Source organism: Rhincodon typus, chromosome 15 (assembly GCF_021869965.1).
Source record: "Rhincodon typus isolate 14 chromosome 15, sRhiTyp1.1, whole genome shotgun sequence".
NCBI lineage: Eukaryota > Metazoa > Chordata > Chondrichthyes > Orectolobiformes > Rhincodontidae > Rhincodon > Rhincodon typus.
In genome coordinates this window covers 29,284,074-29,304,166 of record NC_063346.1, presented here as the reverse complement: position 1 = coordinate 29,304,166, position 20,093 = coordinate 29,284,074, and the positions used below count along the sequence as shown (strand labels likewise).

The 20,093-nt window shown below is 39.5% G+C and overlaps 1 protein-coding gene across 1 annotated transcript in view; it reads right to left on the bottom strand.

Moving 5' to 3' along the window:
* The window catches only part of zcchc14 (zinc finger, CCHC domain containing 14), a 128,389-nt gene that overhangs the window by 46,863 nt on the left and 61,433 nt on the right, over positions 1-20,093 (bottom strand). Inside the window, exons 5-7 of the mRNA XM_048605976.1 lie at positions 11,784-11,896; positions 10,817-10,911; positions 4,374-4,434 (exon numbers count right to left, since the gene is read on the bottom strand). Of these exons, the coding sequence (XP_048461933.1) occupies positions 4,374-4,434; positions 10,817-10,911; positions 11,784-11,896 (269 nt within the window). The remainder of the gene's footprint in view (positions 1-4,373; positions 4,435-10,816; positions 10,912-11,783; positions 11,897-20,093) is intronic.

Genomic DNA, 20,093 nt, shown 5'->3' with positions numbered 1-20,093 from the left:
AAATAATAGATACAGCACCTATTACTAAGTGACTGTCCCAATATAGCAACATCCCATAAGCACACCCTTTGGCAAAAAGGTAAATTCAGACTCAGATTCTTACATGAAGTTTTCTAATCCAGGAGGAAACAACATCAAGAGAGATTTTAGAGAAATTAGCAGCTAGGAATCCTTGCTGAAAATTCCTACTCTTCTGGGACCCCAAACAGCTTCTGATTGCTAAAGCTAAAAAAAAATTGAAAGCCTGGTCAGTGAGAACTGACCACTCCCCTCCCATTGTTACAATTGTTTTTTTAAAAGAAGTAAATACTTAAGACGCCTTTAGGTCTTAAGTGTTTTCAGTAGCCAGTTTAGTAACTCTGTCTTTACAACCTCTCTTCAAAAAAAAGACCCAGGACAAAATAACCTTTTTAATGTGATAGTAAAATCACACAGATAAGTCAATTGATCTTGTGCAGAAACATCACCCAATAACTAGAAGCTACTTCAGTTTGGGATCACCAATATTTCTCTTGAACTTAATGATGTTACTGAGTATTTATTCAGCTGTTTTCTTTGATGGTTTGATTATAAGTGCTTTTGACGTTTTTGTTAAGTTTTTATTTTGAGTACTGTGGAATACCAGGATGTGTGACTTTAAAATGTAACTATCAATACAATCTAGTGCTGTAAGGCCATCTTTTGGAGCAAATATGAATTTTTATTCACCCACATTAGAGAAAAAAATCTTCCCCTGCCAATTGTGTTTTAAAGAACAGTAAGGTAAATTTAAATATGTGGATGAATGTCTAAGGCATATCCAAAGTCTCCCCTATTTTTTGAGAACATTATGGATCTTTTATCAAGAGCAAAGCAGCTGTCAGTTACGATCAGCCTCTATTTCCTCATCCGGCCAACTCTGGGCACCCAGCTACCCCCACCAATATTCAGTCTGCACAGCAACTATTTTAAAATGAAAAAATTAACACAATACTCTGTCAGTACATCACACATTTCAGTGTGGTAGTTCAAATGTAATGATTTGATCCCTGGGATCAAATAAAGAATAACACTGAAATAGATTTTTAAACATGAGATGTAGGTTAGAGTACATAGAACAATAACCTTTATTGCCTGTGAGCATTTTTGGGTTGTCACCCACCCTTCCATGTCTGGCCACCTGATCAACACTTGGGTCCTGCTCCCCACTTGGCCAACACTGTGGCCCAGCTAACACTTGGCAGCCTCTCTGAACAGCTCGCTAATCAGGCCTCCTCTGTTGTGACCACAAGCAGCCAAAGTAATTCTTCCAATCACAGGTTCCCTCCCTCCTGTCCTTTCTGTTCCTTCAATCACAGACATTGCCTCTTGAGGAGCATTAAGTGTGGGAGAAAGACAACCTGTGACTGGAGTAGCTGGAATAACCCGAACGGGAGAAACAGAAACTCCGACTGGAAGGGCAGTTCTCACAGATTCTGTTTCTCCTGTGTGGGCAAACATTCTCCAATTGACTTGAATTTTCTGGGTTGGTTTTGGGGACAAATTTTCCAACCATTCCTAGGTGCAGTGAACATTGCTACACAGGTGCAAACAGTTAAGGCTTCACAGCAGCTCAGTGGTTAGCTCTGCTGCCTCACAGCGCCAGGGACCCACGTTCAATTCCACCCTCGGGTGACTGCCTGTGTGGAATTTGCACATTCTCCCCATGTCTGGAGTGCTCCGGTTTCCTCCCACAGTCCAAAGATATGCAGGCTAGGTGGATTGGCCAAGCTAAATTGCCTGTAATGTTCAGGGATGAGTAGATTAGGGGGATAGGTTCTGGGTGGGATGCTCTGAGGATTGGTGTGGACTTGTTGGGCTGAAGGGCCTGTTTCCGCACGGTAGGAATTCTATGACTGTCAATTGGTACAATCAATATTCAGTGTTGTACGGTGTGTTATTTTGCTGTGCTGAGAAGAATGATGGCAACATACTCAAATATCTTATGGTGAATTTGACTTCACCAAATTGCTCAGGATCTGTTTCCCAATGTCTGCTTCACACAGCAAGGCTCCAGACCTTGTTTGTCAATTGTCTACTGAACTATGAGAATCCTCCTGGGAAGGGAGACATAAATTAAGGCAAGCTTCTTTAGCTGGTAGGCGATGTGTTGGGCCACAAGAGATGAATTCTGGGTTGATCATCTCAATGATCAATCAAGTGCTTAAACAAGAAAGATTTGCAATTCACCAGTGAGGTTAATTAATCAGGATACTTGCAGATCGCCTGTGAAAGGCACATCATGGTGATTTTAGTATATTTCAGTTCTGTTGAAATCTGGAGGCTTTATAATTAACTGTTTGTATCTTAATACTCAAAAGGTGATGGTGGGTAGGTACAGGGTTTGGGGAGGTATACATTTTTAAGAAAGCAGAAGCATATCTACTTCGAAAATAATTCAATAAGTTTCACACTTCTCTGATTTCCCCAACAGCTTTAGATTTTAAAGGACAGCCTATAGGAGGCAGTGTTTCTCAATAATTCTGCCACCTTGTAATATCTAATTTCAGAATGACAATTAACTTCTTTCTTTTAAAAACAATGCCTTAGTACTCCATATGTTTCGGTCAATTTCTCAGCTTAACTTATTCCATTTAATAAAATCCCTGCATACAGAATTTCTGATGAAATTTTCAAATAATCCTCAGCGTTCCAAAGTGTTGTGCCCTGTAGAATATATATCTAATCCAGCTCATATCAAAATCTCATTTGGATAGCATGGCATTATAAAACCCGATAATTAGCCCTGTTAACTAACTTTGGTTAGTTGCTTGTATTTAGTTTATGTCTCTGAACAACAATCACAAATTGGCCATTTCAAAAGGATATCTAATAATACATTCAAGTACTTCAATTTTGTCAAAGAAAACATCTACCAATCAAATTTTTAAGCAGGTGCAGACTAGCACTACAATTCTTCGTATGCGCTGAATGTTCTGGTGCTTGTGAAGAACAAGACAGGGCGTGTCTGGTCAGCCCAGAGTTCTTAATGCTTTTTGGGAACATCTGCAGACAGCAGTATACCTGTAGAGTACTGGTGGTCCAAAAACTCAACCTGGAACCCACGTGGCAGTAAAAAGGCAAGTCCGTGGATTTCGAAGAGTTCTGCAGCAGGGGAAGAAGCTCCAAACCAAAAAGGCTTTAATGCAGGCTTTGGAGAGTTTGCTCTTGGAAAAACCATAGTAGCCATTTGGTACAGCTAAGAACTGGCGTTATGGCTCAGCAGAGTCCCTAGGAACCATCCAGTGCAGTTGGATCTTGGAAACAGCCCTGAGAATCATTGATGTTTCACTGCAAGTGAGAGTGAATGAAATTCAAGCAGTACTTGCTTGTTGTATATGAAAAATATTGCAGCTCTGAAAAATCCAGGGGCAGTGCCAGCTTAACGAAGTTAGTTGTGTGAAAGAAGTGTAATTGTGAAATTCCTCATAAATGCAACAAAATTTTCATGAAATTATGTGGCCTACAGAGTGACAATACAATCTGGGTATGATGCTTGGAGGGTCATGGGTTCTTATTTGACTGGATCTTGTTTACAATGTCCTCTGCAGGTGTTCAACCATACTTTGGTAACTCATATTTACCTCATGTTAATTCTGATAATTTGAATACAGGTTATATAAATATTGTAAATTGTTCTAATTTTATAAGCTTCACTATGTAAAGTTATTTATTCAAAACAGTGGAATCTTGTGGCTTTATTCTCTTATTGGGTATTGTAGATCTCAATGTTTGTCTACTTTAAACAAAAAAAAATGAATTACTGTGCCCCAAGCAGATTGATTTGGCAGTCTCATCATTACATGCTATGTCACTTTGAGTAAGCAGGTTTAATTTCAAATGTAGTGTGTGATTATATGGTTTCAAACGATTTGTCAACAATATCCAACTAGATTTAAAGTTTGCTTTCATCGTGCATAAAATACACAATCTTACAAACAAAAACAATGCCAGTTACTCATCTACAAGAATATATGCACTGAAAACAATTAATTTAGAATACATTCATGGTTACAAGTCATCTCTCATTGATCTTAATTAACAGAATTTACTTAACAGGTGAAATTATCCTGCATATTCAGAGTACCTGCTCATAAATGTAAATAGTTTTAGTTTCAAAGTTCTTACCAAAATACACTATTTCAGAGAAACCAGCCGTGTGTTTGTTTTAATCTATTGTAACTCTAAATAAAAATAGTCCTAAAATAAGAAAATGCTATTAACATATAAACAGAAAGCTGGACTTCTGGAATTTGAGTTTTCTATATTTTTGCACATATACAGTAACTAAAGGTCCACATAATTTAACTAATAAAATATCGCACTCAGTCATCATGCACAAAAAACATGCTTACCTTACAGCTGCACCAGTGCTTGTGTTAGCTTTATGTAACATCATTGGTATGGAGTTGGCATCTGAACAGGAAAAATACATAGCAAGCATTACAAATAATTTTCCTTTCAGCTCATGCAAATTCATATTCTACAGATATAATTTAAACTTTCACACCCATGAGAATCATAAATACATCTTTTCACAATGGACATGCCCAATAGTAAACACACTGAATTTTTAAAGATACACTTTTTCTTAATACATGCTTCTACATTTCATGAATGAACCCAGCCAACTGAAACGCAACATTCTACTACTGTATCAAACCTATACAATTAAACTGCTTAAACAGAAATCAACAACATTACAGCATACATTTGTATAACAGGACTTAGGTTAGAGTCATAGAGTCATACAGCATGGAAACAGGTCCTTCAGTCCAATTAACTATTCCCGTCAACCATGTTTCCAAACTAAACTAGTCCCACATGCCATGTTTGGTCCAAATTCTTTTAAACCAAGCCGAACCAGAACAAGATGAAATCTTTGAAAAGGCACATAATCAAACCAAAAAAATTTGAAATACACCACAACATATTTTTGAGCATAATTTCACATTACAAAGCTAAAAAATGGGTAAATGACACAAAACAAACTTTTTGTTTTAAAAAAGTAAGGTTTGTCTCTAGAGATGAAGCTTTAATCTTAAATGTATTTAGTCACAATTATGCCCAATATTTTAGCCACATTTTACATACTACCTGGTTTTATACTCAATCCATTTGCCCGCGCAATACATACACCAATGCAAAAGAAAACGTAAATAATGATAAAACAGCAGTTATTTTGAAACTGATATTTAAAGAGAGGAAGGCAGTCAGAGGTAGCAGAGGAACTTGGAGTGGGAGGGGAAAAGTCCAGTTGTCATAGTCTACGTTGGTACCAATGATATAGATAGAAAAAGGAAAGAGGTTCTAAGGGAATGTGAGCAGCTAGGGACTAAATTAAAAAGCAGAACCAAAAAGGCAATAACCTCTATGATTAGTACCTGAGCCACAAGTTAATTGACACAGGGTCATCAAGATTAAAGAGGTAAACACATGGCTGAAAGATTGGGAGGTTTGGGAGAAACAGGTTCAAATTCATAGGGCATTGGCACCACTACTGGGAAGGAAGGAGCGGCTGTGATGGGATGTGCTCCATCTGAATCATGCTGGGACCCACAGTCCTGGTGAATTGATGATTAGTCATGATCTGATTGAATGGAGGAGACAGCTCAAAAGGCCAAATGGGCTACTTCTGTTCATATTCCTTCTGGTCTTATGGCTTTGTTTTTTTTTCAACAATAATATAAAGAGTAAAATCATGGATTGACAATGTTTTTGGACGGAGCTAGATAGAGGAAGGGAAATTAAAAAGGGTGAAAGACTAAAACAACAAACTGGCAGATGACATGAATGGCAAATTGTAAACAACTTTATAAATGGATAAAAGTAAGGTAACTTTCTAGAAAGGGTAGTATCAGACAGTAAAAATAGAAATATTCATATAGAGAATGAAGAGATTCCAAATATGTTAAACAAGTGCAGTGGTGGAAATAAAAAGGGCAAAAGATGGAGAGTGGCGGAATTAAATCTGAAACTAGGGTCCTGAACTTAAAGAAAGCAAACTTTGATGGTATGAGGCATACATTGGCTAAGATAAGCTGGCCAAAGATACTTAAAGGGTTGATGGTAGATAGGCAATGGTAGACATTTGAAGAACACAGGAACGTAGAAGTTTGAAGTTCATCCATATCTGGCATAAGACTAAAATATGGCTAACAAGTGAAATCAGGGATAGTATTAAAGCCAAAGAGAAGGCATATAAATTGGCCAGAAAAAGCAGCAAACCTGAGGACTGGAAGAAATTTAAAATTCAGCAGAGGAGGGCAAAGGGTTGAATTTGGAAGAGGAAAATGGAATATGAAAATAAGCTTGTAGAAAACATAAAAACTGACTGAAAAAGCTTCTATAGATACGTGAAGAGAAATAAACTAGCAAAGACAAATGTGGGTCCCTTGCAGTTAGAATCAGGTGAATTCATAATGGACAAGAAAGAGATGGCAGACCAGTTGAACAAATATTTTGGGTCTGTCTTCACTAAGTAGAAGACAAATAACCTTCAGGAAGTGCTACGGGATGGAGGGTCAAGCATGAAGGAAGAACTGAAGGAAATTCTTAATAGTCAAGAAATGGTATTGGAGAAACTGATAGGATTAAAACCTGCTAAATCCCCAGGGCCTGATGCTCTGCATTCCAAAGTACTCCAAGAAGTGGCCCTAGAAATAGCGGACACATTGGTGATCATTTTCCAGTATTCTGTAGACTCTGAAGAGTTCCAATGGACTGGAGGGTAGCTAATACAACCCCATTCTTTCAAAAAGGAGGAAGAGAGAAAATGGGGAATTACAGGCCAGTTAGCCTGACATTGGTGGTGGGGAAAATGCTGGAGTCAATTATTAAGGTTGTAATTACCGAGCATTTGGAAAACGGTAACAGAATCGGTCCTAGTCAGCACGGATTCACTAAAGGGAGTCATATTTGACAAATCTTCTGGAATTCTGAGAATGTGACCAGTAGAGTGGACGAGGGTAAATTAGTAGATGTTGGGTATATGGACTTTCAAAAGTCTTTTGGCAAGGTTCCACACAAGAGATTAGTAAGGAAAATTAAAGCTCATGAAATCAGAGGTAATGTATTAACATGCATAGAGAACTGGTTGGCAGACAGGAAGCAGAAAGTTGGAATAAAAGGGTCTTTTCAGAGTGGCAGACAGTGACGAGTGGAGTGCTGCAGCGTTCAGTGCTGGGACCCCAGCTGTGCACAATATACATTAACAACTTGGATGAAGGAATTGAATGCAAATCTCCAAATTTGCAGATGACCCACTACAATGGGTGGCAGTGAAGAGGATGCTATGAGGCTGCAGAGTGACTTGGACAGACTGGCTGTGTGGGCAAATACTTGGCAAATGCAATATAATATGGATAGATGTGAGGTTATCCACTTTGGTCGCAAAAACAGGAAGGCAGATTATTATCTGAATGGTGGCAGTTTAGAAAAAGGTGAGGTGCAACGAGACCTGGTGTCATGGTGGAACAGTCACAGCAGATGCAGCAGGCAGTGAGGAAATCTAATGGCATGCTGGCCTTCATAACAACAGCATTTCAGTATGAGAGTAGGGATATTTTGCTGCAGTTATATAGGGCCTTGGTGAGGCCACACCTTGAGTACTATGTGCAGTTTTGGTCTCCTAGTCTGAGGAAGGACATTTTTGCTATTAAGGGAGTCAAGCGAAGATTCACCATACTGATTCCTGGAATGGCAGCACTGACATATGAGGAAAAGACTGGATTTGTTGGGCTTGTACTTGCTGGGATTTAGAAGAATGAGGGGGAATCTTATAGAAACATATAAAATCCTGATGGTCCTGGACAGGCTAATTGCGGGAAGAATGTTCCTCATGTTGGGGAAGTTCAGAACTAGGGAGTCACAATCTAAGAACAAGGGGTAAGTCATTCAGGACTGAGATGAGGAAGAACTTCTTCACTCAGAGTTGTGAACCTGTGGAATTTTCTCCCACAGGAAGCTGTTGGGGCCATTCATTGGATATATTCAAGAGGGAGCTAGATGTGGCCCATGTGGCTAAAGGGATCAAGGGGTATGGAGAGAAAGCTGGAGTGGGATACTGAAATTGCATGATCAGCCATGATCATATTGAATGGTGACTTAGGCTAGAAGGGTGGAATGGCTTACTGTCACACCTATTTCCCGTGTTTCTAAAGTAAGGCTTGTGAAAAATGAACAGAACTCAAAAGGTAAAGATATGCTGCCATGCTAAAGCATATCAGAAAGTAATAGCATACGAGGGGTCCTGGTTACTCATAGAAGACATCTTTCTGCAAAGTATGATGAAAAGCAAGGATTTATTTTCCATGAGAGTTAATGGATGAATTTTCTGCAATACTCCAAAATAACAACATAAATATGAAACAGCTGACCGAATACTGAAAATTGTTCCCTCATGAAAAAGGAACATATTTGCAAAACAGCTAACATTCAATGAATAACATGGATCCCCTGTAAACTCTTAAAGAAATCTTTCTAACATCCACATCTGTGAATATCAATCTCAAGGGATGGAAGGTTGCCACACATAGCAGGGCTGCACCAAAAGAATACACTAAGCAATTATAGACCAATTAGCTAACACTGTGGAGAGAAATCAGAGTTAACGTTTTGGGTCATGTGAGCCTTCCTATCAGTTCTGAGGAAGAGTCACCAGATCCAAAACGTTAACTCTGATTTCTCTTCACTGATGTTGCCAGACTTGCTGAGCTTATCCAGCAACTTCTGTTTTTGTTTCTGATTTGCAGCACCCGCAGTTCTTTCGGTTTTTGTTTAGTTGTGTACAACTTCTAGAAGGCATAATACTGAGTAAAATTCATATCTAGACACACAAGTTAGCTAAGTAAAGCATTAATTTCCAAAATATGTAACACACTGAGCGTGTAGTTGTGTACATTTTATAAAGTAATAATGCACGTTTATATTCCAAGACAAATTCATGTTGGGACAGCACCATGAGATAACGGTAGAAATGAGCCATCTCACTTTCACCCTGGTTGTTTCTGGATGAGGTCATTTATTGTGCCTAGCAAAAATTACTGTCTCCTATATCAAATTAACCAGTGCTTTGCTTAAATGTGTAAGGAGTTCAAAAGTGAAAATATTGTACTGGTCTTCAGGAAGTGGTTCAGATAGCTTTATAGCTTCACACTGATATTTAAAATACAAGAAATAGAATTCCTATATACTTGCTAAATTGTTTTTTTCATTGCGTTCTCCATCAAAATTAAGTTCATTTCAGTGAATACGCTAGAAATTCTATCAGGTGCTTTACTTGACAGTCAACAAGGATGTATACGGGTGCAGTTCTGACATCTGGGACCAGAATAAATATCCAACTTCAATATAAACAATACACTGATTGTGACCAAGATTGAGTGAAGGCCCTTTTCAAATTACGCTCAAGGTACAGTTGAATCTATATCATTAATGTCAGGTCCAAAAGCAGATAACAGGAGTTGGAGTTTTGTTAGCTACATTTTGCAGAGATGAAGAATATGGGAAATCTATAGCTGCCAGGGCCAGCATTCAGTCTATCTTGGGAGTATAGGGAGTCCTCACTTAAAGTTGTAGTTTCATTCTTGAAAATCACAACCTTAAGTAAAATGACTTTAAGCAAACCATATTTTCCCATTAAAACCAAGTAAAAGCTATAGTTAGGTTTTGTAGGACATTCCTCATCAGATGAGAAGCAGTAAAACATTATGCCTTTTAAGTTGAAATACTTAATATCACTAAATTCGTATATTGTGAAATGGAATAACAAAATAAAATAAACTAAAAAATATAATGAAATTATGGTAACTTTTTACAGAGTGTAAGTAGCTCCTGCTTGCTACACATCCTGCTCTCTAACTGCAAACTCTTTCTTTTCAAATGTCAGCCTCTGTCAATCCCTGACTCACCCTCTTGCCAATCCTCAGATGTGCAGCCTTTCTACCTCCCTAATCTGTCTTCAAGGTCACAGCCTGCCCTACTTCCTAATCTATCCTCTCGATGATGATCCTTCAGCTTGCAGTTTCTCCTGCACCCTAACCCACTTTTATTGCTGATCCTCCACCTTGTCAAACCTTGCTGTTGACACATCCCCCTCCTGAATCCTCAATGAGAGGCACAAAAAGCAACTTTGACATGCCATTGGTAAGGTTTCTTCAACTGGGTTTGAGATCAGCTTCACTCCTATTTAATCAGAGATCTTTCTTCCCACTTTCCCTCCCAGGATTTAAAGCCAGTGGGAGCGGTTCCCATGTTCACAGTGCGGGCAGAAGCTGTGTGAGTAGGGCTGCTGCTCTGCTAGTTTTACTGTGGCAGAAAGTAGCAATGTCCCAGACGTGTCTCAAATATATGTTGTGATCATACATCAATTACAAGGACATTTATGATCAAAAAAAAAGGTGAAGTTGATCACAAATCCACTTGAGAGAAACTACCACAAGCTGCTCCTTCTGACTCTTGCTACACATCTCCAGAGCTGATGTTTTTTTGTTTATATTTTTACATTTATTTTGAAAATTGTTTCATTTATCAATACAGGAATTTATCGATATAAAGTATTTCAGCTTAATTGTTCTTTTTCTGACAAGGAAGGTCTCCGTAAGGTAACCAGAGCTGTTCCTTTGGTTTTAACAGGAAAATGCGATTTGTTAAGATATTTTCAGCTGAAGTCATGATTTTCAGAAATACAAATGCAACTTTAATGGAGGACTGACTCTCTGATTCACTACACAAGAGGGTGCACATGTTCAGAAATAAGTTCAACCCAAACGATCAAGAATTGAATCAATTTACTTACTCAAGTGTTGAGTTGAATAATTGGGTGTGGCAGTGCAGAAGAACTTCTGTATGTAATCATTTTTTAACATATGAGATGGTAAAGATATCAAATATCTGCAAGAAAACCAAACTAAAAATAAGATATATTAAATGAATATTATAAAAAGCTTTAAATGAAGCATTCATAATAAAATACCATTCTAAATTTGGTTTTAAACAAGTTTGAGTTACTAGTGTCAAGAAGGAAATAGAATCATAATCAAACACCACAGAAAACAGACCATTCAGTCCAACTCGTCCAAGCTGACTAAGTTTCCCAAACTAAACCAATCTCATTTACCTACGTTTGGCCCATATCCCTCTAAACTCTTCCTATTCATGTACCCGTCCAAATGTCTTTAAATGTTGTATCTGTACCCGGATCTATCACTTCCTCTAGCAGTTCATTCCACATACAAACCATGCTCCATGTGAAAACGTTGCCCCTCAGTTCCCTTTTAAATCTTTCTCCTCTCACCTTAAAAATATGCCTCCTGGTTTTGAATTCCCCCACTCTACGAAAAAGACCTTTGCTATTCTTCTCGTCTATACCACTCATGGTTTTAATTTATTTTAGTTTAGTTCTGTATAATCTTACGATCAAGAAAGATAGAAAAGGTACAGTCAGACACTGAGATTCTACAACACAATCTTTTCATCGTGCCCACACATACTCTAGACAATGGAAGAGTAGCGTCTACTACCTTTGCTGAGATGTTCCATCCATGGGAACCTCTCTACAACGCCAAAGCTAACACAAAGTGTAAAGTATATTCATCTGCTGATGTGACAACTAGTCTAACTACTGAGCGATTAACTTTAAAATGAATCTTGAAAATTGCTTCAAAAACCCCCATCGGACAGATAGAATTGTGGCGTAGAATCAACACTATAGGGCTTTTATCATTGATTAGAATACTCTACTGACCATGCAAAGATTTTCACACCTGAGATATGGCTCCAGATCTGAATACTTTTTCTCTTCTGTGTAACAGCAGTCATGGTTGGTGGTTTCTGGAAAGGAATTTTCCAAATTCTCATCTGGGAACATTTGAGGAAGCTGTAAAATTATGAAAAAAAAATTTAACTTTAACAAATGGCACTTTCCAAATTTAACAGGACTAACCTTGTCATTAGTGCCCAGGAAAAAATTAATCTCTGGATAATAATAACAGGAAAGAAGGAACACATGCATGATGCTGGGTCTCCATACTCTTTATTTGGCTACAGAATTTTGGAGATTGCCTAAAAGGCAATAGGCACAAGCACAGCATTTACACATAAATAAAGTGTAAGGACTTTAAAACAAAATCATTCATGAGATGTAGGCATTGACAGCTAGGCCAGTATTCATTTCCTATTGCTGGTTGCCCTTGAGAAAATAGTGGTCAGTTGCTTTCTTGAACTGCTGTGGTCCATATGGTGTAGGTATCCCCACAATGCTGTTCAGGAGGGGATTCCAGGATTTTGATCCAGTGACACTGAAGGAACAAGGACACATTTCCAAGGCAGGCTGGTGTCTTCTGCCCGATGGAAGTGGGTGGAAAACAGTATAACCTGGGTGGGAGGGGTCTTTGATTATGTTGATCGCTTTCCCAAGGCAGCAGGAAGTACAGATAGAGTCAATGGATGGAAGGCCGATCTGCGTGATGGACTGGGCTATGTTCACGACTCTCTGTAGTTTCTTGTGGTCTTGGGAAGAACAGTTTGCCATACCACACCTGTGATGCATACAGATAGGATCCTTTCAATGGGGCATCTATAAAAATTGTTAAGAATCTTTGTTGCCATTCTGAATTTTATAAATGAGGAAGTAGAGGTGTTGTTATGCTTTCTTGACCGTTGCATCAACGTGGGTGGACCAGGACAGATTGTTGGTGGTCATTCCTCCCTGGAACTTGACGATTTCAAACATCTTTACCTCAGCACCATCAATGCAGCCAGAGGCGTGCCCTCTACTCCACTTCCTGAAGTTAATGACCAACTCCTACTGATGTTGATGGAGAGATTGTTGTCTTTACGCCATGCCACTAAGCACTCCATCTCATTCCTGTAATCTGTCTCATCGTTATTTGAAATTCGAATTACAATGGTGGTGTCGTCAGCAAACCTCTAGGTGGAGTTGGGGTGGAATATGGCCACACAGTCATGAGTGTATAAGGATTATAGTAGGGGAGCTGAGTACCCAGTCTTGAAGGGCACCTGTGTTGAGGATAATGGTGGAGGAGGTGTGGTCACAAATTCTTACTGATTGCAGTCTATGGGTCAGGAAGTCAAGGATCCAGTTACAAAGGGGACAGCCAAGACTTAGGTTTTGGAGTTTAAAGATGAGCTTGTTTGGAATTATGGTGTTGAAGGAGGACCTGTAGTCAATAAGTAGAAGCCTTAGGTATGTATTGTTGCTGTCCAGATGTTCCAGGGATGAATGTATGGTCAGGGAGACGGCTTCTGCCATAGACCTGTTGCAACAGTAGATGAATCGCAAAGGATCAAGGCAATTTGGTGCGTTGGAGTTGATGAACCATGACTAACCTCTCAAAACACTTCATAGTTATGGAGGTCAGAGCCCCCGGACAGTAATCATTGAGGCATGCCATATGATTTTTCTTTAGTATCAGATTGATTGTGGTCAGGTGGGGACTTCAGATCATTGTAAGGAAAAGTTAAAGATGTCAGCAAATACTCCTATCAGCTGCTCCGCACAGGATCTGAGTGCTCAGCCGGGGCCTCCATCCCGTCCGGTCGCTGTCCGCGGGGTGCACTCTCAAAAGACTGATCTAACATCTGCAGCGGTGACAGTAGGTACAGGTGCAACCGAGGCTGTTTGACACGTCATATCATTTCACTGACGTTCTGTTCAACATGAGCTTAGAATGCATTGAGCTCATCTGTTATGGATGTATTGTTGCCCATGATTCTGTTCAGCTTTGCTTTGTAGCCCGTTATGTTGTCTAAGCCATGCCACAAACAACAGGTGTCCATGTGGTTAAACTGGGTCTCAAGCTTAATTTGGTATTGCCTCTTGGCATCTCTGATGACCTTGCGTAGGTCATATATGGATTTCCTATACAGGTCAGGGTAACCTCACTGGAAGGTTTCAGACCTGGACTTCAGCAGGGAGTGGATCTCCCAGTTCATCCATAGTTTCCAGTTGGGGAGCATTCAGATTAATTTCTTCAGCACACAGTCACCTATGTGCTTATTAATGAAGTCTGTAATGGTGGTAATATACTCGTTTAGGTTCACTGCTGAGTTCTTGAATATGGATCAGTCCACTGACTCTAAGCAGTTCTGTAGAAACTCTTCCACTGCCTCAGACCAACACTGCGCTACTTTCTGTACTGGGTCCTCACGCTTCAATTTCTGCTTGTAAGCCCGGGGGAGAAGCACAGCACTGTAAACGGATTTTCCAAAATCTGGATGGGGGATGAAGCAATAGGCATCTTTGATGGTTGCATAGCAATGATCAAGGATGTTTGGACCTCTGTTAAGACATGAATGGTGCTGAACATGGCACAATTATTGGTGAACATCCCCACTTCTGGATTCATGATGGAGGGAAGGTTATACAAGATGTAGCTGAAGACAGTTAGGCCTTGGACACTACCCTGAGGAACGCCTACAGAGATGTCCTGGAGTTGAGACAACCAACCTCCAACAACCACAACCATCATTTTTTGTGCCAGGTATGACTCCAACCAGGATAAAAACTTGCCCTTCATTCCCATTCATTCAATTTTGATTGGGCTCCTTGATGTCACTCTCAGTCACATGCAACCTTTATCAAGGGCAGTCAAGCTCACCTTGCTTCTGGAATTCAATTCTTTAGTCCGTGTTTGAACTAAGGCTGTAATGAAATAAGAAGATGAGTACTGCTAGCAAAACTCAAACTGAGCATCAGTGAGCAGGTCACTGCATAGCAAGTGCTGCTTGATAACACTATTGATGATGCCTTCCACCACTTTACTGATGATCAAGTGTGGACCGATGGAGAAGTTTGATTGTCCTATTTTTTGTGCACTGGACGAACCTGGGCAAATTTCCACATTGTTATATAAGTGCAAGTATTGTAGCTGTACTGGAATACTACTTGGCTAATAGCGCATTAGATCTGAAGCACAAGTCTTCAGTACTGTTACTAGAATGTGGTCAGGATCTATAGCCTTTGTAGTATCCAATGTCTTCAGCTATTTCTTCATATCATGAGGAGTAATCCAGTTGGCTGAAGTTTGACATCTGTGATGCTAGGGGCAATACACAAACACAAACTATTCTGCACTTTCACCAGTGTGAATGCAACCAGATTAAAATATATCTCATCACTCATCAATTTGGGCATTCTGGATAGGTGCACAGTACTTCAGGTACTTTTTTTGCCTGCTCAGAATCTGGATGGATAACACAGGAAAATTGAAAATACTGGAATTTATAAAAACAATTTATTGCAAAAAAATTATACATTATTAATTTTTTTGTACAAATGAAAGAACAAAACATTTTAATTGCAAGTGATTTAAAGACCTTTAATTGGTTTTTTTAATTTTCTGCCTGGATGTACACTGCATACTTAGCATGTAACTCGTGTCACATCGCATCGACCACAGTCAGTCAGGAACTGGAAGGCAGTTTGGGATATTTATTGCCATTCTGCTTCTGCCCAAGTATGGCAGCATTCACCTTCATTATAATACAGTAAATGCACTTGAGAAATACAACAGAATATCTATTATGTGCCTTACTGAAAAGAACACATCTGCCTTCAATGGATCCATAATATTATTTACCTATTACTTCATAAACTTCCTTAAAGTTAGAACTAACTTATTTTGCCTTTTGCTTTTTAAAATATCATATTCTGCACTATTCAGATTTATTTTTGCATTACCTCCTACCTGAACTTGCTGTGTTTGCACAAAATACACATATCCTCATTTGCTCCCCCATCCGATTTTTCTCCTCTTGGATGTACAATTGTGCAAAAGATTTTAATTTTATTTTTCTTTTCCTCAATGATCCCTGTGGATTAGTACTATTTTACTGAAGCTAGCACTGTACCAACGTACCAGGGAGAATTTCCCTTTGTCAAATCTCCAGTCTGCTCTTTCCAATCCTGTACCCCCTCTCCCCAAATGATTTCACAGATTCCAAAGGATCCATCAACTACTATTACCCTTAGCCTTTATGACTACTATGTCCTTTCACAAGAATGCCAACATCATTGTGAATGAAACAATTAACAATCTCTCCCATTGAGAAATGCAGTTTTCATTGAATCTTTTATGGCACTGAAGTAGGCCACTCAAACTAGTGTGCCAATGCCACATTTACAGTTAGTCTATCCAATTAGCCCAACTCCCCAGTCTCTTCCCATAGCTGTACAATTATTTTCTTTTCAATTATATACCCACTTTTTAAAATATAATTTACTATGGAATCTGCTTCAACTGACCCTTTATGTAGTGTATTCCATAACGTAACTCGCTAGGTAAAAAGAAAATCTTAACATCTTAGGTTATTTTGTCAACATTAAATCTGTGTCTTCTATTTATTGACCTTCTTGTCAGTGAAACAGTTCCTTCTAGATATCCTAACAAATTTATTTTGCATCCTGTAGAAAGCTTTCACATCCTTCTTGCACAATTTTCCAGATGAGGTCTCAACAAATATTTTTACAAAGATTTAGTACAACTTCCTTGACTTTGCATTCAATGCTTCTACTTACAAAATCAATTGTTCTGTATGCTTTCCTGACAGCCTCATTGAGTCCTGCCACCTTCAAAGATTTGTGTAACTTCTCTATTAGCTACACATCCAATACACTTGGGCAGCCCAAACAACTTGGTTTATGATGGAGATCTCACCTGCACGTTCCAGTTCATTTAAAAGCAAGATGCTGTGGGTGCTGGAGATGTGAAATAAAAAGAAAGTACAGGAGAAACTCAGCAGGTCTGGGAGAATCTACGGAGATAGAAACAAAGTTAATGTTTTGAGTCAGATAGGACTGTTCTTTGGAATGGATTTTCTCCAGCACTTTGTTTTTATTCTGTTACAGTTAATTCTATTTTCCTACTTTGGCGCACTTTTCTATCCTGTCTCCCTTACAATTTAACATCTTTACCAATTAATCTCCCAATTCACAAGCCAACTTTACTAGGAAGATTTCAGACATGTTGGTCAAACTAAGACATCCAGGGGGACTTGTTATTGAGAAAGGTTGGTAACACGACTAACTCTTCAGGGTCACATTGCCTAAACTTTGTGCTTCTCCCACTGTATCACAGTTTCATCTTTAGATTTTGAACATATAACACCAAAGGATGCCAGAGAGAAGTTCTCTGATAAAGTCATAGACAAGTTAAAGTTTCAGCTGCTCACTAAGAACTTTGCTTCTCAGTCATTCTGTCAAGCTAATCTTCTACTCCGCATCCATCCAATCAAAAACGTTAACCCTTATTTATGTACAATGACTAAGAGCAAGACACACATACACAAAGACAGAATGATCATAAAACCACAAAATACAGGAGCAGAATTAGGCCATTCAGCCCAATGTCATTTGATCATGGCTGATCGGTTTCTCAACCCCATCCTCCTGCCTTCTCCCCATAACCTTTGATCCCCTTACTAATCAAGAATCTCCCTATCTGTCTCTGTCTTAAACACACTCAATGACTTGGCATCCACAGCCTTCTGCAGCAATGAGTTTCACAGACTCATCCCCTCTGAAGAAACTTATCCTCATCTCAGTTCTAAAGGGTCCTTCACTTTGAATCTGTGCCCTTGGGCCCTAGTTGCTCCTACTAGTAGAAACACCTTCTCCGTGTCCATTCTATCTAGGGTGCTTAATATTCTGTAAGTGTCAATGAGATCCCTGCCTCATGCTCCTAAACTTCATCCAGGATAGGCCCAGAGTCCTCAACCACTCTTCATATGATAAGCCCTTCATCCCTGGGATTGTTCTCATAAACCTCCTCTCCATACTCTCCAAGGCCAACACATCCTCCCTTAGGTACAAGGCCCAAAACTGATCACAATATTCCAAATGCAGCCTGATGTAGCCTTATATAGCCTCAACAGTGTATCCCTGCTCTTGTATTCTAGCCCTCTTGAAATGAATGCTAACATTGCATTTACCTTCCTTACTGTCAAATGAACGCACACGTCAACCTTAGGAATCCTAGTTCAGGATTCTCTTAAGTCTCTGAGCTTCAGATTTCCAAAGCCTTTCCCTATTTAGAAAACAGTCTAGGCCTTTATTCTTCCTACCAAAGTGCATAACCTCACACTTTCCCACATTGTATTTCATCAGCTACTTCTTTGCTCACTCTGATAACCTGTCCAAATCCTTCTGTAGCCTCTCCACTTCTTCAACACTACCTGTTCCTCCACCTATTTCTAGGTCATCTGCAAACTTAGCAACAATACCCTCCGTTCCTTCATCCCGATTGTTAACATATAACGTGAATAGCTGTGGTCCCAATACTGACCTCTACGGAACTCCACAAGTCACCAGCTGCCATCCTGAAAAAGACGCCTACATATACATTTTTTGTCCCCTGCCAGTCAGCCAATCCTCTATCCATGCCAGTGCTTTGCCTCGAACACCATGGGCTCTTATTTTGTTTAGAAGCCTCCTGTGCTGTGCGACAACTTGTCAAAAGCCTTCTGGAAATGCAAATAGGTCATGTCCATTGGCTCTTCTTTGTCTAACTTGCTTGTTAACTCCTCAAAGAATTCTAATTTATTTGTCAGGCACGACCTCGCCTTAACAAAGCCACACCAGGTAAAATGTCAGAAGGAGAGGAGAAAACGTTTAAAAAGTGACATCACAGGACTTTGTAACTTGATTGGTTGTTGAGCAGCTGCTGTTAGGGACTGTGGTCACAAAGATGTTGATTCTGCAGGATGTGCCAGGAGAAAGTGGGGCAGTCTATTTCTATGGCCTGTTTTCTAGCCCCCTCCAAATTTGGGGAGAGCAAAGGCATCTTTTAGAGAACAGCTCAGTCACAGTTGCTACTACCCAATGACCTGACCTATTACTGCATCAATCACCTCTGTGCAAATTCTTGACCAGGGACCTCTAGGTTCACAGTTCTATCCCAGTAACGAATTCTCAAAAAAAAAGAGAAAGCTGGGGAAACTCAGCAGATCTGGCATTATCTGTGGGGACAGAAACACAGTTAAGTCCAAATTCAGAATTAATTCTCCACTCCAATTCTGCATCCCTTCTCATCTGGTAAACAGATCCTGGTAGATAACTGCCCACTACTTTGTTTAACATGGGGACTTTGGACCTGTGTCATTCTCTACACAATATTGATGGGATAGTCAAATTTCAGTGACCAGATGACCACAATCACGTGACCACCTTGCCATTGCAGGTCTTTTCTATCTTCACACCCGAGAGAGAGGCAGGCTTCTTTCACATATTCTGATGTGGACGGCTTCTTTGAATCGCACTTTTCCGGACACTTCCCCAAAACTATGCTGCCATCGGTGATCCTACCAGGAGCTTGGAGCTCTTAGGTGCATTGAGGAATTGTCAAAGTACATAAACCTTGACTGCATCAAGGTAGTGTTCCTCCTCCTCCTCCCCCTCCTCTCCTCCACACCACCCCTCCTCCCCCCATGGATTGCTAACACTATTCGCCAATACTGGTAGGGGATCCTTTATCTACAGTGGTTAGTTTCTCTGGAACTCCTCCACAACTCTCTACTTTTCTTTTCACCTTTTAAAAATAATCTTAAAATTCATTTTTAGCCCACCTTTCCCACTTCATGTTCATTTGAAAACTTTTTCTCACTCTGACAAAGATGATCCAAAAATTATGAAAATAAATGCAAATTGTTCATTCTTTAAAGGTACAAAATGGGTCTATCTTTTCACCCCATAGGTATGTACCTGTACAGGAAGTATTACATTTTTACACCAAACAAATTGTCCACAGTAGATTCAACATCCACTGCACTCAAAGTCAATTCGTACAGCAATTTAAAGGTGTGTAATTTTGAATGTTATGTTATCCATGTTACTTCATGCTGTATATTTTGAAATGAGTGAAGGAAGAAAATGGCAGCTGAAAATACTGAAGTCATTTGAGCAAAATATTTAATTTAGACTGTATTTAGTCAAACCTCCAGAGGGAGCCAAAATTCACATGATATAATAGCTTTATCCAGCCATACTTCTCAGCTATAGTAGGAACTGCAGATGCTGGAGAATGTGAGATAACAAGGTGTAGAGCTGGATGAACACA